Below are 25,026 nucleotides of genomic sequence, written 5' to 3'. Positions count from 1 at the left end.
TATCACCACCCATTGAGGTGGCAGCAAGGGCTCCTGAGCTAAGCCAGCTGTAACTGGGCAGCATGCGGCACTGCCCGATTACCACCGGGTATGATGGCGTGCTGGGGTTTACTTCCCTCTTAGCAAGCGGTAAGCCCGCGTTGGGCCTACCGCAGCTTTGTAAAAGGGGACCTCCATGTGCTCACTTTACGGTTGATCTGAAGACCTAACTTTTAAGTTAGTCATCAGATTTTATTTTATCTCCTATTACATCTCCAAGGGCTTTGGGCGCCTAGGAGCAATACAGTTCGGAAACACTCTACCTTTAGCTGCATCCCCCTTCTACCTCTCTATTTTTGTTTTTGCAGAATGATGCAGGCTAGGAATCCAGATGAAAAATAAAAGGAACTCTCCCTTAGAAACATCCATCTGTGTTTGTGCCCTGACTTTAAAAATCAAAAGCTTACATAAGAATAAAATCAAACAAGTTAAATATCACCTAAAGTAAAAACAAACAAACAAACACACACACCTCTCTCTCTCTCTCTCTCTCTCTCTCTCACACACACACACACACACACACATATTATAAGAATATCTACAGAGCTCATGGAAATCAAAAAGGTTTATAGACTAACTGCACCTCCTTCCTCAGTGATAACTACATCAACATCATCATACATTTTCTGCATATAGAAGAAGAAAATTTAAAAAAATACATCACCCTGTCCTTAAGACTGGGAGGCTAGCTGTGTAAATTTAGGGTGTGAAATGAGAAGCTGAAGTTACATTTACATTTTCAGAGCTTCCACATTTTTCTTCAAGAAATGATGAACACAACAAAGCTTCCTGTGTGCTACTGTAGTACTTGTTATGTTTGAGCATTCTATATCAACTGAATATCAGTCTGAGATTAGAGTTTTACAAAAGGAAAATCAAGCCATTTTTTTTTGTAAGGTTTTGCCAGGTAGAAGACCTCAGTGATGTTAAAAAATGGTTCTACAAAAACAGTCATGAGTTTATGGAACATCTGCTTGTTTCTCTAATGTACCATTTCATTTATATGCTAGATGTAATTCCTTGGCTTATCTCTGAAATCTGTACTAAGAACCCTCATGAACAAACTGTTCTTGGACAGATGCAACTGGATGTTTTTCAGAATGTCCTTTTGATTAGTTATACCAGTGGTTCACAAACCTGGTCCTGGAGGCACCCCAGCCAGGCAGGTTTTTGTGATATCCACAATGAATATTCATGAGAGATATTTGCATGCACTGCTTCCACTGCACGCAAATCTCTCTTATAAATATTCATTGTGGATATCCCAAAAGCCGGCTGGGGTGCCTCCAGGACCGGGTTTGGGAACCACTGAGTAATACATATAGGGCTACATTCTATATATGGTACCTGAAATTCCATGTGGAAAAATAATACGCCTAGGCGTATTCTCTAAAGCATACCTATATTATATAGAATAGGCTTAGATTTCTGCGTAGTATATAGAATACGCCAAGTGCCTCTCCATGTGACTGAATTTAGTCACAGCCATTTACGCTATGTTTTACTTGGCGTAAATCCTGATGCCTAAATTAGGCACGGAGCGGGTGTATTCCATAACAAAGTGTATAGATTTGGTCACGCCCTTTTCAACTATGCAACTTACAATTTAAGTGCACCACGTTACAGAAAAACATTTAGGGGGAGATTCTATATATGGTGCCTAAAACTTTGGCGCTGAAATCAGTGCCGACTAAGCGTATTCCATAATCAGTGCCTAGATTTGGGTACCAATTATAGAATTTGCTTAGTTGATATTTCAGCACCTAAATTTCCGCGCATCCATTTACACCAACGAAAATGTGGCGTAAATCTCAGCATGTGATTTAGGCACACTGGGCCATATTCTATAACTAGGTGTGTACATTTCAGAACGCCCATGAAATGCCCATTTCCCTGCCCATAACCACACCCCCTTTTGCCTTCATGCGTCAGAAGTTCAGCATACATCATTACAGAATATGCTTAGTGACTTATGCACCTAAATTCTAATTAGTGCCAATTTGTGTTCATTATTGCTTGTTAAGTGCTGTTATCAGCGCTCATTAGCTTGTTAAGGTACAAACATTGTTATAGAATCCACGCTAATTTCATCTTGGATCTCTAGGCATGCTATATAGAATCCAGGGGTAGCTAGTTGAGCACATAACTCTTAATGCCAATTAGTACTGATAATTGCTTGTTAACATCCAATTAACAGCGTTGATTAGCTAAATAACCAATTTCCTTTTACAGAGCACCGGTAGCCCAAAGTGGGTTTACCACTCGCTTTCGGGACTGCTGTTGGCCTAACGCAGCCGCTGGTGGTAGTCCTGCCCCGAGAGTATGCCATTTCTGGGGGAAAAAGAAAACCCCCTGGAAATGGCTTGCACAGTGGTAACCTGGCGGTAATCGGGCATCGTTGCGCACTGCCCAGTTACCATCTGGTTACTGTGAGACCCCTTATAGCCACCTCAATGGGTGGTGGTAAGGGCTCCCTGTTGCATGGACATGTGGTAAGAGTTCTATTACCGCATGGCCATTTATGCTGGGGGCTTTTTTTTTTTACACAGGAGTAAGGCACCAGGGTTTTGGGAGCAGCATGGACCTGTTTCACTAAGGCTTCGCTGTGTCTTAGTAAATCAGTGCTGATGGTCAAAGAACTACATATGTTTCTAATTAGCGTGCTATCTATAAAGGACCCAAAAGCAAAAAAAAACAAATTTTGTTTTTTCTCAGGGGCCAGTAGTAAAATGCTCTCAATCTATTCTCAGTTCTCCAGGGTCCTCAGGCATGACCCTTTATCTTCCTACAGCTGTGCAGCCTCCAAGGAGACAGGTCCAGGTTATCACAAGAGTCAACTTTTCAAAATGACTGCGACTGCTACACGCAACACAAGTGAATGTTCCCTTATCAGAGTATTTAGGGCCCCTTTTACCAAGCTGCGGAAAAAGGGGGCTGGCACGTCTGTTGGCGCTTGTTTTACACGCACGCCAAGGCCCCTTTTTACCACAGCTGGTAAAAGGGAAGTCTCGCTTTCCTACGGGAAGTAAAACACTTGCTGCATGGCTACTGAGGTGGTGGGTAAGTGCTTCCGTGTTAACCCGGTAGCCCACAGCACTGTCAGATTACCACCGGTACACTCCGGCGCTACAAAAATAAATACATTTTTGTAGCACTGGAAATGACGGTGCGCTAGGAGTGTTAAGTGCTGCCTGGCTGCTGCGGTAGCCGGGCGGTACTTCCTGTATAGTAAGTAGTAAGCCCTCATTGTCATGTCCCTCGGGCTGCACGGGGTCCCATCGACATGCACACTTGACTGGCACTGCCTGAGCCATGTGTGTGTAGTCCTCTGTGGTGGTGTAGGCTCCTTAATTGCTTTGCTTTCATGCACCTGTTTCTGCTCTCTCTCTCTCTGCCTGGCTACCACGCTCCTTGATTGCTTTGCTTCCACCCACCTGGGTGCTCTTCCTCTGCCTGGCTTCCCTTGCTTCTCTCCTATTGGTCTTCCGGTTCCTCCTTCCCCTGCTTTTGTCCTATGGCTGTGCCCCTTCTCCCTGCTGATGTCAGATGCCAGCACTTTATCAGCTGAGCTCTCCCTGAACTCCATGCTTCGGCTTCTGCTTTGGTAGGTGTTTCTAACTTTGTAGTCTGCTTTTTATCTACTGGTCCCTCGTTGCTGACTTTGCCTGTACCTGGATTACCCTTCTGCCTGCCTACTGACTTGCCTGCATCTGCATTACTCTCTTGCTTGCCACCTGCCTGCTGACCTTCGTCTGTACCTGGATTACTCTCTTGCCTGCCACCAGCCTATTGACTTTTGCCTGTACCTGGATTAACCTTCTGACTGCCGCCTGCCTACTGACTTGCCTGTACCTGGATTACTCTCTTGCCTGCCTACTGACTGCCGCTTGTACCTGGATTACTCTCTTGACCTGCTGCCTGCCCGGCCGATTCATTTATCACCCTGTTTCCAGCTCCGTCCCGTAAATCCTGCAGGCCGCCCACACCTAGGTGCTCAACCTCTGGGGAACAGTGATCAGTGAAGGTGAATCCCGGGGTTGTCCAGTCACCAAGCAGAACCAGGTCCGAGTACCGGGCTCAGTAGTGCTCTACTTGGTACAAGAACTCACAAATCTGACACTCATTGAGAATACTGCCGCTTAGTTAAAGGAGCCCTTAATTATGTTATTTTTACCATTTATAACCCATTCTTAGCAATTCTAGGCAGCTGACAAAATAGCATACACAGGGGTCCTTTTACTAAGTTGCACTAATGGATTTAACACGCTCTATTGATTACTGTGCACTAAGTGATAAGACACCTATTATCTCCTGGATTCTATTTAGTGTGACTTTAATTGTGCATGTAAATCCAGTCGTATTCTGGATTTACGCACACAACTTAATTAGATAACGCGTCAATCGGTTCCAATAATTGCCACTTAACAAGCAATTGACACTAATTGGCATTAATTAGAATTTACATGCACAACTGTCTAACCCCCCTTTTTTTAAATAAAGCTGCACTAGCGGCTGCCGCATGGTAATGTCTACACAGCCTATTCACTTTGAATGGTCTGTGTCGGCATTACCGCACCAGTAGCTGCTAGCGTAGCTTTGTAAAAGGGGGGGTAAGTGTATTCTCTAAAGTAATTCACATAAATTCTAAGGCACAAAGTTGGAAATAGGCATGGCCATGGGCGTGGAACATGCGGGTCATGGACGTTTATATAAACTATGCGCAGTGTTATAGAATATACCCTGTCCATGCCTAATTTAGGTGTCAACATTAAACCAAACTTTACTTGGCATAACTGCCCATGGCTAAATTTAGTTGCGCAGATGGGCGCTAGGCAAATTCTACAAATCGAGCCTAAATTTAGGCATACTTTATAGAATACGCCTAGTCGTATTTTTTCCAGCACTGATTTTTTTTAGGCGTGATATATAGAATCTAGTCCTTTATGCCCTCGGAGTATGAGTACACATTTAAACAGGAGCACGCATAACTCTATGAAAGGAAAAGTGTGCGTTTTTAGGGACAGCTTCAACACACAGACACTTATGTTGCCTTCATAAAATAGGAGCTTTTCAGGATATTTCACATAGGAGTCTTGTTATGAAATTACTCCCTCTGTATCCTAGTACATTCATACTGAGTGCCTAAGGAGGTGTTTTATGCATAGAACATTTGCTATATAGTAGTATACCAATCAAAAACATTGTTCATATATATTTATGATTTATGGGCCTACATCAGGTGGAGAGTATCTCAATAATGAAATAGCTGTTAATATATTGAACTAAGCCGAGCTAGCGATTCCCACACGGCAAATGAGAGGAAGCCCATAGGAACTGAATGGGCTTTCTCTCATTTGCCGCACCGAGAATCGGTAGCGTGGCTTTCTAAAAGAAGCCCTAAATAAATATTTCAGATTCTCAGCTCAAAGAAGGCAAACACATATTTTCCCAGAATACTGCTATCTCACGTCCTGCTGCTGTGGCACTGAGATTTCTTTAAGATAGATAGTTTATTTAAACTATAGATACAAATCTATAGAGCATTCTAAAGATATTTTTCATTGGATCTGAAAAAATTGATATGCTAGTATTTTACCAAAAAATATCAACCCAATTTTCCTCTCAGGGCAGTGTCTCCAAAAAGGTTTGTTTAGTGCATTATCATGACAGTAATGAATGTCACACTTAAGCCAAGGTACGCGAACTATGATATCCCATTCTGTTAAATTTTTGGAAAGTTTTAAAATTCACCCTTTAAGCCTCAATGTGTTTTAAACAGAACAACTGAGTGGAATGATTTCTAGAATCGGTTAAAGTCCCAGCACAAAGGTTATGATAAGATAATAATCTGACATTGGTAAGTAGGTTATGTCATGAATAAATACATATTAGATATTATGTTTATTGTTTTTGGATGACTCTATAAGATGAGATATAAAACCTTGTTGAAAAATTAATAATAAAGATAAAAAAGGCCCACTGCTGACCTCTTTCTATTCTAAATACTAACATAATTATCGCCATTACGGCATATTGTAAGCCACATTGAGCCTGGAAATAGGTGGGAAAATGGGGGATACAAATGCAACAAATAAATAAATACATAATTTAGAGTGGAGTGGAGGAGTAGACTAATGGTTAAAACAGCAGGCGGAGAACCAGGGGAGCCCAGTTCAAATATCGCTGCAGCACTTTGTGATCTTGGGCAAGTCAGTTAGGGGGTCTTTTACTAAGCTGCAGTAGTGTTTTTAGCTCCTGGTAGAAATGAGCTGATGGTAAACAAAGAAATGCTCATTATATTCCTATGGGCATTACTACTACTTATAATTTCTAAAGCGCTACTAGACGCACGCAGCACTGTACACTTGAAGATGAAGAGACAGTCCCTGCTCGACAGAGCTTACAATCTAATTAGGACAGACAGACAGAACAAACAAGAGATAAGGGAATATTAAAGTGAGGATGATAAAATAAGGGTTCTGAACAAGTGAATAAGGGTTAGGAGTTAAAAGCAGCATCAAAAAGTTGGGCTTTTAGCTTAGATTTGAAGACGGCCAGAGATGGAGCTTGATGTACCGGCTCAGGAAGTCTATTCCAGGCATATGGTGCAGAAAGATAAAAGGAACAGAGTCTGGAGTTAGCACTGGAGGAGAAGGGTGCAGATAAGAGAGATTTACCCAGTGAACGGAGTTCCTGGGGAGGAATGCAGGGAGAGATGAGGGCATCTCGATGTTTACCTCCAGCTGATTTCTATCGCGAGCTAAAAACACTACTGCGTCTTAGTAAAAGATCCCCTTAACCCTCTATTGCCTCAGCTACAAACTCAGACTGTGAGCCTTCTAAAGACAGAAAAATACCTACTGTACCTGAATGTATATCATTTGGTCAGATTTTGGTCTTGCAGGTGGTATATAGGAAATAAAATAAAAAAACTGAATATAGCAAACGCTCAGGATTTCCAGGTGGTACTGTTCCTCAGAGGTCTCAAAACATACTGAACAGTTATGTGCTATTAGCAGGAATAACCGGCTCGACTTGATACCTTCAGCAAAAATTCTCTATTGTATTTAAAGGGTATTAGTAAAATATATTTTTATGCTCTATTAGAATAGGAGATAGTAGAATATAACTTAAACTCTGGCAAAGTATCCACCTCTTTTATTACCATATGTCACAGTTAAAATGGTAAAACATTGGCCACAGTTTTATTGAAAAAACAGTTTCATAACAATATATATATATAATGGCAAACTCTGCAAATCGGTGTACAATGAGCAGATCACAACAGAGAAGATTCTTTCAAACGTTTTATTCATGTATTGTGATCTGCTCTTTGCAGCACCGGTTTGGATTTTATGGATTTGCTTACTCTGTTGCTTTCTTCAATTCTGCAAATACCCCAAAAGGCACAAATTAAAAAAAACAAAATAGTAACTTTTTAGTTTCCCATTCAGCTAGACGGTATCAAACTAGCTGTGAAAGTTCCCAGTACCCCCAGGGGCCTGTAGTGATGCCGAGCCCCAAAAACTCCTTTCCCTCAAAGTGGTGACACCCTCAAGGATCCAAAATTCAATTTCATGACATAACCAAAACGCCCAGTGATTCCATATCCGCTTCATTCGCGTTAAGCTGTAACCTTATCCTCAACAACCTTCCCACCCTTTGCGCCATATCCATACCCCCCCAGGAGGGGAGGGGGGATAATGGTCCGAAGCCCTCCACACCATTCCCTTCAGAAAAAAAATCCATCATACAGACAAAATCCCTCCCCATTTTGTACATAATCCCAAATTCCAACTCCTCTTGTGCCAAAGCCAGCCAGTTGATGATACCCTCCAATCCCTTCCACCTTCCCCTCCCAGCAACAAGCAATCAGCAAACAAAATTAATCCCCAAAATACCTGTGTGCTTGGCCAGGTTTAATGCTCATGGTCCAAACCACAAATGTCTCTAAAGATAAGACATGTGTATTCCTACCCTTGGTTCTTTGGTAACCCTAGATATATACTTTTTAAATAATGATTGTTTTGGCTAAAGAGAAACATCTTCTTCCCTAAAGATAAGTATTAGTTTCTAGTGCAGAATAAACATTATTTTATTCTTAGCCAACCTAGGGGCCCTTTTACTAAGCTTCTACGCACACCCAAAGTGCGCCAAAATGGAGTTACCACAGCTACCACGTGGCTCTTGCACTAATTTCATTTTTGGTGCGCATCCGATACGCGGTCAAAAAATAATTTTTATTTTCTGCCACAAGTATCGGACGTGTGCCAAGTGGCATTTGGCATGTGTAGGTCATTACCGCCTGGTGACCGCATGAGACTTTACTGCTAGGTCAATGGCTGGCGGTAAGGTCTCAGATCCCACATGGGCGCGTGGCAATTTTGATTTTGCCGCACATCCATTTTCGGCAAAAATTTTAAAAAAGGCCTGTTACAGGTGCGCTGAAAAATGATTCTGCGCACCCAAAACCCGTGCCTACACTTCCGCAGGCCATTTTTAGCACACCTTGGTACAAGTACCCCCCCCCTCTTGGATGCCGTCTACTGATTCCCGCATGGCAAATGCAACGAAGTCCATTCAGTTCCTATGTAAAAGGAGCCTTTAGTTTTTTCTTCTTGTAAACATTAGACACTAAGCATTCCAGTTATTCCACGGTGTGACTTTTGCTTTCTATACTTACTTTTCTCTTGAACATAGAGATATCCTTCCATTGTCCACTGACTTGGTGGCCTGTAGTCTTGGCCTGCAGCTTTCATCCTCTGCATCAATCGTTCTACCTCTTGTCTAGTACTTTCAAAATTATTTCTTGTCTAAGGGATGGGGGGAGGGGGGCGAAGAAGAAGAAAAAACACACATCACTTGCAGAATAATTTCACCATAGCAAAGAGAGTTTAGATAAACTTAGACAACTTAGATGAATTCACTCTTTTTACAGGAATCTTTTTGCCTTAGTGATACAATCACTAATTTTGACCCAGATGGACTACTGCAACTCTCTTTATGTAGGAATCTCACAAAAAACCTGAGAGCGATTTCAGTTGTTACAGAATACTGCAGCTCGATTAATTTTAAAATGAAAAAATGTGATCATGCATCCCCTTTATTAATCCAGCTTCATTAGTTAACTGTGGAGGTCCAAAATCATTTTTAAAATATCTTGCTTAGTTTATAAAATACTATCTGGGCAGACTTTTAAAAGTTCTATTATTGCTTTAGGGATTTTTCCAGTAGATCGAGCAAGCCACACAATGAATCAAGATCTTCTCTATCTTCCATCAGTTTATTTGTTACATTTGTACCCCGCGCTTTCCCACTCATGGCAGGCTCAATGCAGCTTACATGGGGCAATGGAGGGTTAAGTGACTTGCCCAGAGTCACAAGGAGCTGCCTGTGCCTGAAGTTGGCATCGAACTCAGTTCCTCAGTTCCCCAGGACCAAAGTCCACCACCCTAACCACTAGGCCACTCCTCCACTGTTGCTACTATTTGAGATTCTACATGGAATGTTGCTATTCCACTAGCAACATTCCATGTAGAAGTCGGCCCTTGCAGATCACCAATGTGGCCGCGCAGGCTTCTGCTTCTGTGAGTCTGACGTCCTGCGCAGCCTTCTACATGGAATGTTGCTAGTGGAATAGCAACATTCCATGTAGAATCTCCAATAGTATCTATTTTATTTTTGTTACATTTGTACCCTGTGCTTTACCACTCATGGCAGGCTCAATGTGGCTTACATGGGGCAATGGAGGGTTAAGTGACTTGCCCAGAGTCACAAGGAGCTGCCTGTGCCTGAAGTGGGAATCGAACTCAGTTCCTCAGTTCCCCAGGACCAAAGTCCACCACTCTAACCACCAGGCCACTCCTCCACTCCGGTCTAATAATAAAATGATTTTTAGAAAAGTCATTCTGTTTTTAGTCTGCTAAAATTTGGAACTCGCTTCTTCCTATTATCCAGTTAATACCTTCTTATTATCTGTTTCAAAGTCAATTGAAGACATATATTGTTCATAAATAATCTCAAAATTGTAATAGTATATCTTCACTAGATTCTTGATTTGTGACGTTGCTTTGGATTTTACTGGGAGAAGGCAGGTTATAAATAAATAACATAATTTACATGTTTTTTTTCAGTGTCTAGCATGAAAAATATTATTACCCCCACAAAAACAGCACAACCAGGTATAAATAGGAATAAAAGCACCAATAAAAATTTAAAAGCAGACCACTTCAGCATTCATAGTTTAATTATGCCATTAAGAACATACTGGGACAGTGTTGCCATACTGGGACAGACCAAAGGTCCATCAAGCCCAGTACCCTGTTTCCAACAGTGGCCAATCCAGGTCACAAGTACCTGGCAAGATTCCAAAACAGCACATTACATTCTATGCTGCTTAACCTAGGAATAAGCAGTGGATTTTCCCCAAGTCCATTTTAATAATAGCTTATGGACTTTTCTTTTAGGAACATGTCCAAACCTTTTTAAATCCCGCTAAGCTAACTGCTTTTACCACATTCTTTGGCAACAAATTCCAGAGTTTATTTACATGTTTAGTGAAGAAATATTTCCTCCAATTTGTTTTAAATTTACTACTTTGTAGCTTCATTGTATGCCCCCTAGACCTAGTATTTTTGGAAAAAGTAAACAAGCGATTCACATCTACCTGGTTCCACTCCACTCATTATTTTATAGACCTCTATCATATCTCCCCTCAGCCATCTTTTCTCCAAGATGAAGAGCCCTAGCTGCTTCAGCCTTTCCTCATAGGGAAGTCATCCCATCCCCTTTATCATTTTCGTCATCCTTCTCTGTCCATTTTCGAATTCCACTGTACCTTTTTTGAGATGCGGTGACCAGAATTGCACACAGCATTCAAGGTGTGGACGCACCACAGACCGATACAAAGGCATTATAACATCCTTGTTTTTATTTTCCATTCATTTCCTAATAATACCTAACATTCTATTTGCTTTCTTCGCTACCACTGCACACAGAACAGAGGGTGACAATGACGACACCTAGATCCTTTTCCTGGTTGGTGACTCCTAATGTGGAACCTTATATCACATAGCTATAGTTTGGGTTCCTCTTTCCCAAATGCATCACTTTGCACTTGCTCACATACATTAAATGTCATCTGCCATTTGAATGCCCAGTTTTGTAAGGTCCTCTTGCAATTTTTCACATTCCTTTTGCCATTTAACAACTTTGAATAACGTTGTGCCATCAGCAAATTACCTCACTAGTTATTCCCATATCTATATCATTTATAAACATGTTAAAAAGCAGTGGTCCCAGCACAGACCCCTGCAGAACCCCACTATCAACCCTTCTCCATTGAGAATACTGACCATTTAACCCTACTCTCTATTTTCTATCTTTTAACCTGTTTTTAATCCACAATAGAACATTACCTTCTATCCCTTGACTTTCCAATTTCCTCTGGAGTCTTTCATGAGGTACTTTGTCACATGTCTTTTGAAAATCCAGATACATGATATCAACCAGCTCACTTTTATCCACGTGTTGTTGTTTGTGCTCCAAGTGGGAGCAGACAATCTTGCTTCCCCCAGTATATGGTCATTTTACAAAGGCACACTAGCATTTTTTAGCACACGCTAAAAATAAGCATGCGCTAAACTCTAGAGACTCTATGGGCATCTCTAGCGTTTAGCACGTGCTAATCATTACCGTGCACTAAAAATTCTAGAGCGCCTTTGTAAAAGACCCCTTATGAGACTTGGGTGAATCTGGTCAGAAATTAAGAACAATCTTCACTGTCTCTGGGAAAATATGACTAAAGTTGTGGATCCATTCTGAAATTTTAATGCTCAGTTTGTCAAAAATTATTATTTAAGCAATCACAAGTTTTAAATTTCTACAGAGTATTTCTTCACATAAAAGGATGAGGTTTTAGTACATAAGTATTGCCATACTGGGACAGACTGATGGTCCATCAAGCCCAGCATCCTGTTTCTAACAGTGGTCTATGGACTTTTCCTTTGGGAAGCCATCCACACCTTTTTAAAACCCTGCTAAGCTAACTGCTTTTACTACATTCTCTAGCAACGAATTCCAGAGTTTAATTACATGTTGAGTGAAGAAACATTTCCTCTGATTTGTTTTAAATTTACTACTTTGTAGCTTCCCAAAGCTGTAATTTCTGTTGATGTATATAAGAGAACTGTTGTATTACAGATTGTTCTACTAGAATTCATTACAACCTCATATTTTGTTTTTTGTGACTTTAGTCATGTTTCTCAGAGACGGTCACAATTTTAAGATGTTCGTAATGTTCAAACATGACAACTCATGCCTTGATGCTCAAAAGTAAACGCGGGTTCTAGAGGCCATTAGTGTCAGACTAGCCCCTGCGTTTACCAGCGCAGGATGTAGAGAGGCCCAGAGAATGGGAAGGAATAGCGCAATTGTAACATGGTGTCAGAATTATTGAGCAGATTGTGCTGAATTAGATACAAATACATATATAGCAATACAAAATACAGCTGTAAAAATATATATATTTGAAGATGCAACTGGCTTTCATTCCAAAGCCCTCTTCCCCCTCCCTTTGGGAACATTTAAAAGAAAGGTACTACTGCAAGGACCTCACCTCCCCCTTTAACAAAAGACTTCTCAAGTAAGAGACTGCCTCAAGGCTAAATTGACTCTATTCCTCTGATCAAAAAAGCCTGCCTGATCAACACAACAAACATCAAAGGTAACCAGTAGAGGCAAGGAGACAAGCAGGTGGGAAAGGTGTGAAATACAGCTACTAAAAACAAAGGACACCTGCTGGCCGCCCCAGACAAATCTTATCAGAATATCTATCACAGAAATTCAAGCAGGGAAAACCTTGCACTACAATAAACCATTTGTCAGCAAAATCCAGACAGCAAGCCTTGTGATGTCATAAGAAATGAGACCAAGATACCACAATGCTTTGCAAATGCCCAAGGGTCGTGTGCAAACCAGAAAACCAAGACAAAGATTCACATGGCATGTCTTCCTGCAGCTTGCAAGAGTATAAAAGATAGAAGCTGTTCCAGACAAGCAGATGCTTCCCTTCAACTGCAACACAGATTCTTCTCTTCCTGGGACCTGTAGCCCACCTGCCTGCTATGAGGACCTCTTCTGCAAACATGTGCTTACCTCATGCTGTTCATACTATGTAACAAGGACTTGTAAGTAACATAACTTTTGATCTAGACCTGCTACTTTACTTAGGCACAGATTATCTGTAAAGATCTGTAAGACCTACCTCTCGTTTGGTTTGCAATATTATTTACATGATTTGTATATTAAATCAACCTTTTTGAAGCTAAAAATACGGTCTCTTTGTGTTCTGAGTATATGGTATCTTTTAAAGTTATACTGATAGTGCATGGACACCTTTAAACTTAGTGCCATGCTCTGAGTACATGCTTTCAAATCTTGCAGTACAGAATACTGCATTTCAATAGAGATATACTTAATTTATTGCAATATTGCAATTATCACCTTTGGTGATTGGTGGAGAAATTAATATCCTAAAACTTATAAATACAGCGCCTGCTCTTAAATTATAAACAGTAGCGAGTGCTCTAGAGCTCTTTCCCTCAAAATAAATCATTTCTTGTAACACAATGAGCATGCAAATTCATGCTGATGAGCTCATTTGCTATTCCTCTCCAATGCTGAGTGGGTAGTGCGCCAAAGAAGGGTGGCTCCTCCCATTGCAAACCCAATGCCAGCTCAGAGCTGGCATTAGGTTTTGTGTAGCAGCCAGTGGACCCCAGACCCACCACCCTCAAAGGCTTTCAGCCCTGGTGGTCTGGTGGACCCCAGACCCTCCCCCCAAGGTTTTCAGCCCAGGTGGTCCGGTGGACCCTAGACCCCCCCCTTGAAAAAGTAAAACCCTGGTGGTCCAGTGCATCCACTGACCAGGAACCTCTGCCTCACCCTGTCTTGTCCCGAAGACTGTGGCCTACTTTGAAGGAGGAGGAGGGAAGGAGCCCTACTCCCTCCTATTGATGGGTGCGTCATCAAAATGGAGATGCCCTACCTGGTATCTAACTACCATACAAGGGATGCATTTAGGTGTTCACACTTATACTCAATGTTAGGCACATTAATATTTGGTTAAATTATTATTTAGTAAAGGAAAGTACGCACCTACATTCGTTTACTAAATTGACTCTTACTGCACTCCTTCTGGACACCCTGTTGTAGAGCTCTACAGTAATCTGTTACACGAGAACTAAACTCAAAAGTCCTACTGTGGAATTTTTCACTTAATAAGGATTCACCTGTAATGCTAATTCTGACTCTCTCATATACATCAACAGAAGTTACAGCTTTGGGAAGTTTAGAACTTCCTAAAAATGATTGTAGACTGATAAAAGTGATCAATGATTTATCAACAAACAAACTAGACTGGTTTCACCACTCTGAAGACCCATCACGTCTAACAAGACCATAGTAAATTATGCCTATATAAATAAATATGTGTGAACTGACATCACCAGTTTTATATAGCGCAACTAATTGTTAGCAAAGTTATTGGGAAATTAATACTACATGGGCTGTAGTTTGGGGACCCGTGCTCTAGAAAGCTCATTGTAAAAAAAGGTTATATATATTTAAATAAATAAAAATATGGATTTTATAATATTAGCCTGCAGTGTGTTCATAAGTATTGCCATACTGGGACAGACCATAGGTCCATCAAGTCTAGTATCCTATTTCCAACAGTGGCCAATCCAGATTTTATGCTGCGTATATTAGGAATAAGCAGCGGATTTTCCCCAAGTGCTAATGGCTTATGGGCTTTTATTTTAGGAAATTATCCAAAGTCATGGAAACATAATCAGAAAACATTGTTGAACCCTGCTGATTACATTTTTCATGCTACATCTAAAGAAGTCCAGTGAAACCCTTTGAGTAGATTTTTCTTTTTTTCCCTAGAGCAAGGGAACCCCAAAAATTTGGGCTGAAGGATGTGAGTGAATGAATAGGGTGTCCCCCCCCCCAAAAAAAACCTTCTCCTTCATCTCCTGCGCTACAGCCCCATATTGCTGAGGCAATAGTTTGGGATAGATGGCAATAGTTTTGCATCTGCCCCCCACCCAGATGGTGTAGCATCTCTTCCTTTCTCTTTCCTCCTACCCCCATCCTGAATCTTCCCTCTCTTCTCTCTCCCCCTCCCCCTGTGGTCTAGCATCTCTCCCTCTCTCTTTCCCCCTTCTCCTTTCTATAGGTTCAGCATCTCTTTTTCACTCCCCTCCATCCCCCATGGTCCTGCATCAACGCTGTTTCCCCAGCCCCCCTCCACCACAGTCCAGCACCTCTCCCTTCTTCTCTCCCATCATAATGCAACTTGCCTTATCCTCCTCCACTTGAGTTCCTGTTTCTGACTGGTATGGAACGTGGCAGAAGGAAGGTTCTGGGGCTGGCGAGAGGTGGTTTGTATATTGTTGCTGTGACCTCTGGCGATAAAGGCAAGTTGAGTAGTTGTACTACATTTTGGTGAGGTGGGGGGACTGAGGAGAGAGCCAGGGGTGGTGCAGGATGGAAGCAGTCCAGCATGGGGGCCATCACACAGACAGATAGAAAACAGATATGTGGGCCAGTTTTGGCATATGGGATGTAGTTTGGGGACCCGTGCTCTAGAAGGCTCGTAAAAAAAAGGTTTATATATATCTTTAAATAAATAAAAATATGGATTTTATAATATTAGCCTGGTGTGTTCACTAAAATTACCAGTTCTACCCAGTGAACACTATATTGTACCAATGTTAAACTAATTTAAAAACAGCTAGTACTGTTTAATATTTACAAATGGCTTTAAGCAAACACTCAAAGGGAAGAGTCTACCAATTCAGCTACAATCAAAGTCATTTTATATGTTCTTAGCATGTTTATTTTGTAGAATGAAATACGGAGGCTTGTGGAATTTTATAAATGAATATATGTACTGAGGCAAAAGCTACTCAGAAAAAAAAAAAAAAAAACAACTTACCTGCAGTTCAAAAAAAGAAAAAAAAAACAGGTTATATAAACAATTTCAACATTGAGTTTTGATGATGGGAAAGAGTGCTGTGAGTCCTTATTCCTTATTAACTGATACATTTGTCTCTAAGGATTTTACAACTGAAAGGTGCAATAAGCTTTTCAGGTATATGCTTCGGAAGTTAAATCACAAGGTTAAGTAACTGAAGTAATTCTGTTTAAGCTTACATTTTGTAAATTGAACTGAAGCTGCTGCTTGTACGGAGTAAATTCTTGTGCCAGTTCATAGCCTTCATGGTAAAAGGTAAACAGCCCCTGAAGAAACGCCAAAAGCTGTGAATTTGGAATAAAAAGGAAATTTAGTATTAAATACTTCATTGTATAAACATCAATATACACAGGGACTGAATCAAACTTCAGGTGTTAACCATCTGCAACGGATAAAGGCAGCAATGGAAAAGCCAAGAGTTCTGTTAAATATTATACTTCATTTATTTGCAAAGCCTCTGTGATTGGTAATAAGAAAGATTATACAAATAAAGACATTGTAAGTTACCGAGGCCCATAATATTACTGGCATGTGTTCATGAAACCTTGCTGTTGGTTCACCTATGAATTCTCATAGCTCTTCTCTGACAACACAAAAAGGAATGTTTTTATCTTAATAAAAATATTTTACTTTTTTTTTCTTGTCTTTAAAGGGAGAGATGATGAACTACGAGACAACAGAAGTCTTGGGACACAGTCTCAAAATTCTCATCTTCCACTAGCTCTATCTGTGACCCTGGATTACTCACTTAGGGGTCCTTTTACTAAGGTGTGCCAAAAAATGGCCTGCACTGGTGTAGACGCATATAATGGACGCATGCAGGTCCATTTTTCAGCGCACCTGCAAACAGGCCTTTTTGGGGGGGCTGAAAATGGACATGCGGCAAAATAAAAATTGGCACACGTTCATTTTGGGCCTGAGACTTTACCGCCACCCAGTGACCTGTGCTGAGCCCCCCAACCCCCCCCCCCCTAAAACCCACAACTGTACACCACTATCATAGCCCTTATGGGTGAAAGGGGGTACCTAGATGTGGGTACAGTGGGTTTCTCGTGGGTTTTGGAGGGCTTGCTGTTTCCTCCACAAACGTAATAGGTAGGGAGGGGGATGGGTCTGGGTCCGCCTGCCTGAAGTGCACTGCATCCACTAAAACTGCTCCAGGGACCTGCATACTGCTGTCATGGACCTGGAAAGCTAAGTACTTTTGTAAAGAATTATCTCAATATTGAGCATGTGAAATGAAATTAAGAATCTAAAAGTGAAATTGAATTTGATAAAAAAAGAAAAAAGATATGAGGTTCGATGAGGATTGTGGTGGTGCCCCTTGAAATCTGCATGGCTCAGTTAGCCAAAACGGAAGCACACATGCTAATCTGATGACCCCATATATATAAAGATAAGCCTATAAAACTCTGTATGGTATTTTATCTTGAATGATTTGAAGAAGAGCAACGTTTGAAGATATTGACTAAAAGCTCCCTTCTTTATTCTTAATTATATATGCCATTTTGTTAACATGGACCTGAGTATGACATCTGAGGCTGGCAAAAAATATTTTTAAAGCTGTTTTTTGAGGGTGGGAGTGGGTTCGTGACCACTGGAGGAGTAAGGCATGGAGTGGAGGGGTGGCCTAGTGGTTAGCGTGTGGACTTTGGTCCTGGGGAACTGGGTTCAATTCCCACTGCAGGCACAGGCAGCTCCTTGTGACTCTGGGCAAGTCACTTAACCCTCCATTGCCCCAGGTAGAAATAAGTACCTGTATATAATATGGAAGCCACATTGAATCTGCTATGAGTGGGAAAGCGCAGGGTACAAATGTAACATAAATAAAAATAAATAAATAAGGGGAGGTCATCCCCAATTCTCTCCTGTGGTCATCTAGTCATTTCAGCCAACTTTTTGTGCCTTGGTCGTAAGAAAAACAGGACCACGTAAAGTCGTCTAAGTGCTTGTCAGGGACACCCTTTTTTTCCATTATGGGTTGAGGACGTCCATGTGTTAGGCACGCCCAAGTCCCGCCTTCACTATGCCTCCCATACGCCCCCTTGAACTTTGGCCATCCCTGTGACGGAAAGCAGTTGGGGACGTCCAAAATCGTCTCTCGATTACACTGATTTGGACGACTCTGTGAGAAGGACGCCCATCTTCCGATTTGTGACGAAAGATGGGCGTCCTTCTCTTTCGAAAATGAGCCTGATAGTGGACTAATGACTAATGAGGTCATTATCATGCAAAGCACACATTTGGCACATGCAGGCATGTTCAAATTTAAAGCGCCTGCATCTGTGTGAAACAGCATCAATTTTATTTTGAACCACAGCATTTGTAAGCAGTACATTAACAATCGCGTTTCCAGACATCATAATGCATTACTGTTAATGTGCTGTTAGAACACGGATCCCTTTTTAAGCTTGCATGGTAAATCCTGGTCCATTTGCTCTGTCATCCAATGTTTGAATGGTGAGCCTTGTTTAAATTAGTGGTTCTCAAACCCGTCCTGGGAGACCACCAGCCAGTCAGGTTTTCAGGATATCCCTAATAAATGTGCAGGAGTCAGATTTGAAGACCTGTCACCTCCATCATATGCAAATCTCTCTCATACATACCCTGAAAACCCAACTGGCTAGTGGTCCCCAAGGACAGGTTTGAGAACCACTGTTTAAATGACCTTTTCACTGCTCAGCGAAGCACAGGTATTAACCCACTGTAGCAAACTGATGATTAACTCCAATTCCAGAAAAACGTCCAATATAATCTTCAAACTGTCCTATTATAATTACTTTGCATGCTCAGCCACACATTCTGAAATATGCACAACAAGCATCTAACAGATGTGTTTAGAATGATTACAATAGCAAACACAAATCTAGGCATGCTTTTCGTATAGATTTTCACCACATACCATCTGCAGTTTACAATAATTATCTAAGGTATAGTCTGTTATAATCACACTAGACAACATTGACATGTGGGACAAAGTCTTCAATAGGGAAAACTTTCACTGGGATGAGTTAGGAAATTGCTAAATCAAAACTAAATATTTACATAGCAATCTTTTTTGAGAAACAGATGGTGTATTCTCAAACTACACGAAACTATGTCCACTAAAATTGTAACAGCTCTATTAAATCACTCAAACAAATGAGTAGGTGGATTTTACTAGTTCCCTCACCTCACCTTCTCCCATGTTCTATTTCCCTCTGTCCAATCATCACAAGAGCACTTGGCAGGAGTCAGACCACAATTCATGTTGGAAACCTTAAGGGGTCCTTTTTAGTAAGGTGAACTGAACAATGGCCTGCACTGGTGTAGACGCGTGTATTGGACGCGCGCAGGTCCATTTTTCAGCGCGCCTGCAAAAAAGGCCTTTTTGGGGGGGCCAAAAATGGGTGTGCGGCAAAATAAAAATTGGCACGCGTCCATTTTGGGCCTGAGACCTTACCACCACCCATTGACCTAGCGGTAAAGTCTCACGCATTAACTGGGCGGTAATGGTCTATGCGCATACAATGCCAATTACTACCTGGTTAGCGCCGCACACTGGAAATTTTCCAGTGCATCTAGCGGACGCGTGCACAAAATGAAATTACCACCCGGGCCTCGCGGTAGTTCAAAATTGACACGTGTAGAATGCGCATATGCGCCTACACGGCTTAGTAAAAGGGCCTCTACGTATGGTCAACAGGTGTTGCTGTTGGGCAATGGTCAACACTGTCCCTGCAACCCCGGAGATAATGAACACTATCTGCATTACCTTATATATAACTGAAATTTTGACAAGGCAAATAAATCAAGCCTAAAATTCAAACTCAATCCAATCCCCAGCCTTGGCTGACCTAGGGACCAGAAGCCTGACACATGTCTAACAGAACTAGAACAGATTTTTAAAAATCAAATACACGATGTCCTTTGCAACATCCAAAGTTGTGGATTGGTTATAGGACAGAAAACAGAGAGTAGGGCAGTGGTGTGCTGGAGCAGGCTCTCACAGGATCGCAAGAGCCGGTTAAGTTTTTAAGAATTTTGGGAGCCGGCTGTTAAAGTAGGGCACTCCATGGCTACTTAACAACTGGCTCCCAAAATGTGTGCTTGGGCCCCCTGCTGAATTATCTTTTACTTTGCTGGTGGGGATGCTGAGCCCTGCCAGCCAAGTAAATAGACTACTGCTGCTCCCCGCTCCATGTTTCTAGCTCTGGGCAGCAGGCTGGGACTTCTCAAGCATGTGAGAGAAGTTCCAGCATGCTGCTCAAAGCAAGACGTTGGGAGTGGTGGCAGTCCATTTATTGGCTGCCACCAAAGGTATGCCTAGCGTGCCCGCATGAAGGGAGGGAGGAGAGAGAGGCAAGTGTTTCTCCCTCCCCCCCGGCCACCCCTGGCCCTTCCAACTGCAGAGCAGTCTACGTCCGGAGAAAGAGCCTGTTAAAAATTTTCTCAATATAGGAGGGTAAATAGTATAATGCCGCAGGGATCTATACTTGGACCAGTGCTATTTAACATATTTATAAATGACCTGGAAATCAGAACAGCGATTGTGGTGATTAAATTTGCAGATGACACAACACTATTCAAAGTTGTGAACACATGCGGATTGTGAAAAATTGCAGGAAGACCTTAGGAAACTGGGAAGACTGGGCATCCAAATGGCAGATTAAATTAAATGTGGACAAATGCAGTGATAGAGTGGTGGACTTTGGTCCCGGGGAACTGGGTTCGATTCCCACTGCAGGCACAGGCAGCTCCTTGTGACTCTGGGCAAGTCACTTAACCCTCCCTTGCCCCAGGTACAAATAAGTACCTAAGCCGCATTGAGCCTGCCAAGAGTGGAAAAAGCGCAGAGTATAAAAAAAATACACATTGGGTCTACCTTAGGAGTCAACACTCAAGAAAAAGATCTAGGTGTCATTGTAGAAAATACGCTGAAATCTTCTGCCCAGTGTGTGGCGGTGGCCAAAAAAGCAAACAGGATGCTAGTAATTATTAGGAAAAGGATGCAAAATAAGACCTTGAATATTATAATTCCTCTGTATTGCTCCATGGTGTGACCTCACCTTGAGTATTGCGTTCAATTCTGGTCACCATATCTCAAAAAAGATATAGCGGAATTAGAAAAAGGTTCAGAGAAGAGCAACCAAAACAAAAAAGGAGATGGAATATGATGAAAGTCTAAGGAGGCTAAGGGAGGATATGATTGAGGTCTGTAAAATCCTGAGAGGTGTAGAACAAGTAAAAGTGAATCGATTTTTCACTTTTTCAAAAAGTACAAAGACCAGGGGACACTCAATAAAATTGCATTGGAAATACTTTTAAAACAAATATGAGGAAATATTTTTTTCACTCAAAGACTAGTTAACTCTGGAATTCACTTGCAGAGGATGTGGTACCAGCGCTCAGCATATCTAGGTTTAAAAAAGGTTTGGACAAGTTTCTGGAGGAAAAGTCCATAATCTGTTATTGAGATGGACATGGAGGAAACCACTGCTTACCCTGGGATTGGTAGCCTGGAATATTGCTACTAATTGGGTTTCTGCCAGGTACTTGTGACCTGGATTGGCCACTGTTGGATGCAGGATACTGGGCTAGATGGACCATTGATCTGACCCAGTATGGCTATTCTTATGTTCTTATGAAGGAGCTTGCACAAACCTTACTCGTGATCCAGGACTTTATACTTGAGATTTTTCCCCAGCACAAAATGGTAGAAATTGCTTGCAAAATCTGGCTTTTATTACCTAAAGCAATACCTTATTTATTTATCACATATATTTAATATACCACCATTAGCACCAATGTGCAACATTGATGTTTACAATCAAATTAAGAAGAAAATGGGGGAAGATGAGAAAGGTGTGCAGGGGCAAGGAGACCGGAAAAATCAAATTAGATGAAATCTTTATATTTAACTTATAGTCCAGCAGAAGATAACTCTTCTCTCCTTCCTTCCTCCCTCTACTTTTTAACAAACTTTTCTTGCAGATGCTGACTTTTCAGCTGTGCTCCGAGTCCCCAGATCTCTCTTAAGAAAAACATATTGAATGGGTATGCTCACCTACAGTGCTAGCTACACATTTTAATTCGATATTTGAGTCGGTGTGTTTTAATGCATAGCTCTCTGATCAATGCTTTCATAAAATGGCTGAACAGGTGAGCTTATTTTGATTAATACATTTCATAAACACATTTTGGTACGCACTCACATTAAGACGAAGTTGAACAGAAATAAAAGCAGCACTAGATGGCAGCAAAGGAGAGCATATAATATTGCAAGGGTTTTCAAGCATTAGAAATACAAAAACGAATCAGACTTGTGTCACTTTAGCTACCAGCAAACGTCTGAGTCATGCTCATATACTACATGATGTCCTCTTATAATTCATTTCATTTTGGGTGTTCATTATACTAACATGGTTTATGTATAAGAAAGGCAAGCATTAAAAGGGTTCAGAAGCAAAACCTTAATATCTAGTAGTTAAATGTAGAAACATGAGGATTCAGATTTGATTCTTCTTCATGTGTCCACTTTTGGTTAAATTTGCAACTTTTTTTATGATTGATGTTATCTGATAGGTTTATGCATGAGCTAAATGGACAAATTTATTATAACTAGGCAGTGGCGCAGCTACAGGTGGGCCTGGGGCTCAGGCCCACCCAACAGTAGCACACATTTAGTAGTAACTGGTGGGGATCCCAAGTTCCGCCAGCTGAAGACTTCCCCCTGATAGTAATGAAAACATTACTCTCCACAATACCGGCAACTGAGCATTCTCAGTTTTCAGTGCATGCCTGCTGCAGACTGCCAAGGTGGAAAGAAGCGTTTGCCCGCCAGCTGAGATACTTTTCTAGGTGTGGGGGGGGGGGGGGGGGGGGGACACTTGGTGCCCATCCACTTCTTGCCTAAGCCCACCCAAAATCTGCTATCTGGCTACGCCCCTGTAACTAGGGCTTTTAGATTTTAACTGATAAACACTCCTGGTGCAAAAAAACCTACTTCTCCTAGTATTGCCTTGGATTCTCCATGGTATTTGTGTCTTTTCCACTCAGAAGACTCCTCAGCTGCACAAATGTTTGTTTAAACTAGAAGAAGTAGCCAGCAATGGCACCTAAAACCAATTTCTTGTACTCTCAAAGAACCCTTAAATAGCTGGAAAATAAACATCTGAGGGCCTTAGCCTCGGCTCTTAAATTATGCATATATATGCAGTGCCACAATCTGGACAGCAGGTGGCGCTGAGTATACGCACAGAGCGGCATCAGCTGCTGCTATCCGGATGGCAGAGATATTCAGTCTACTATCCAGATTCTTATCTGGATTACTTTAGGATAACTGTTTTGCTGTCCTAAAGTTATCAGGAGTGCAGACTCAACATTTATGCCTCTCCGCGTAACTAGATGGAATGCCCACATTCTGCCCTGGCACTATCTTGATAATGACAACAAAACACTCAAGCACAAAACTTAAATGCAAGAAAATCTCAAGTATTCACAAAATATATTATTGAGTTTCAAGGCACCGGGGTGCCACAACAGTTCACCACACACCTTTCAGTGGAGAAAAAAACCTCAGTAAAGCCACCCAACCTGCAACACTTTTAAGGTATGGGCACGGCTTACCATCATAGGAAAAAACTCCACTTACCATAGTGTAGGAATGTTCTAAGTGCTTGTCCCAATGTCAACGAAGCCCACTTGAACTCACAGGAAAGTCAGAAGGCGGTCAGGGCAGTAAAGTCAAACGCTCAGCGGTAATGTTTCAAACCTTCGTGTTCTTCCAAAAAGCCCTCTGCCGTATATAACACTCCCAGGTGCCCAACAGGGAGCCCCTGTTATGTTAAGAGCTGCGTCAGGGGTAGCGCTAGGAATCCCAAACCTGTGTCATGGCCACTCAAAAACTATCAATGGGTAACCGAACACCAAAAACAGACCTTATTAAATATCTAACTGGCTTAAGCCACTGGTTGAAAATAGCCAATCATCGCTGAATAGCATAGCAATGACATCAGGGACCCACGCCTTCAAAAGAAGGCGGACCATTCCACCCAGACATTTAATCCCTCTGGTTTGACTGTATTATAAAAGAATATCCATTTTTGCTCCAATTGTCTCAACAACTGCTTGAAGTCCCCCCGCCTCTGTGACTGCTCCAGTTTGTACAGCACAATGCATCTCAAATTATCAAAGCCATGTCCAAGTTGGTCACAGTGGGTTACCATTGGGGCTTCCATCTTCTGAGTTTTCAAACACGAGTGCTGCTCCATCAATCTGTTTTTCAAGGGTCTCGTTGTTTGCTCGATATAAGCATAAGCACAGTGGCACTGAATCAGATATATCACCCCCGATGATTCACAGTCAGTTTGCATTTTCAATATACACTTTTTCCCATTCTTCATATAACAATTGGCTTCTAACATGATGTGGCACACTGAACAATGGCCACATTGTCTGTGGTAACCATTGGTCCCATCCAGGTTCTTACAAGTCCATACAGCATTAGAGCTAAACAAGTCATTCAAATTACACCCTCTTTGGTAGGAAAATAAGATGTTCGATGTTTCAAATGCAAAATAGTTGGAGGCTAATATCAATCTTCAAAACCACATGCATGATCTCTGAAAAGACAGGTACAGGTTGGTATAAGCAGTTTGGCTTCTGTGCATCCAGCTAGGATGATCCATATTATGAGAACCAGCAGCCTCTCAAAAAAGCCACACTCCACATCCTTCTATGAGGACATAAGCAGTATCAGCAGTATTAGCCCACATAAACCTTAAAGGATGGGGGCAGCGAGGGCCCTGTGAATTCTGAAAGAGGTATGAAGTTAGGTTATCTTATCTTATCTCTCCCAGTGTACCTTTAGTGTATACTCTAGTGGATCCTCCTCTACTTCTACCCCACTGTCAGTTGGTGTACCTCAGGAATCTGTCCTGGGACCTCTTCTTTTCTCCATCTAT

General features: G+C 41.7%; 1 protein-coding gene across 2 annotated transcripts in view; it reads right to left on the bottom strand.

The window, feature by feature from the left end:
• ARHGAP42 (Rho GTPase activating protein 42) overlaps positions 1-25,026 on the bottom strand; it is a 425,019-nt gene that overhangs the window by 86,598 nt on the left and 313,395 nt on the right. For both annotated transcript variants that reach the window (XM_030200225.1, XM_030200226.1), the window contains 2 exons: positions 16,261-16,365; positions 8,723-8,852 (listed from right to left, as the gene is read on the bottom strand). In XM_030200225.1, coding sequence (XP_030056085.1) covers positions 8,723-8,852; positions 16,261-16,365 — 235 coding nt within the window. The remainder of the gene's footprint in view (positions 1-8,722; positions 8,853-16,260; positions 16,366-25,026) is intronic.

Source organism: Microcaecilia unicolor, chromosome 4 (assembly GCF_901765095.1).
Source record: "Microcaecilia unicolor chromosome 4, aMicUni1.1, whole genome shotgun sequence".
NCBI lineage: Eukaryota > Metazoa > Chordata > Amphibia > Gymnophiona > Siphonopidae > Microcaecilia > Microcaecilia unicolor.
This window is presented reverse-complemented; position numbering and strand designations above follow the sequence as displayed.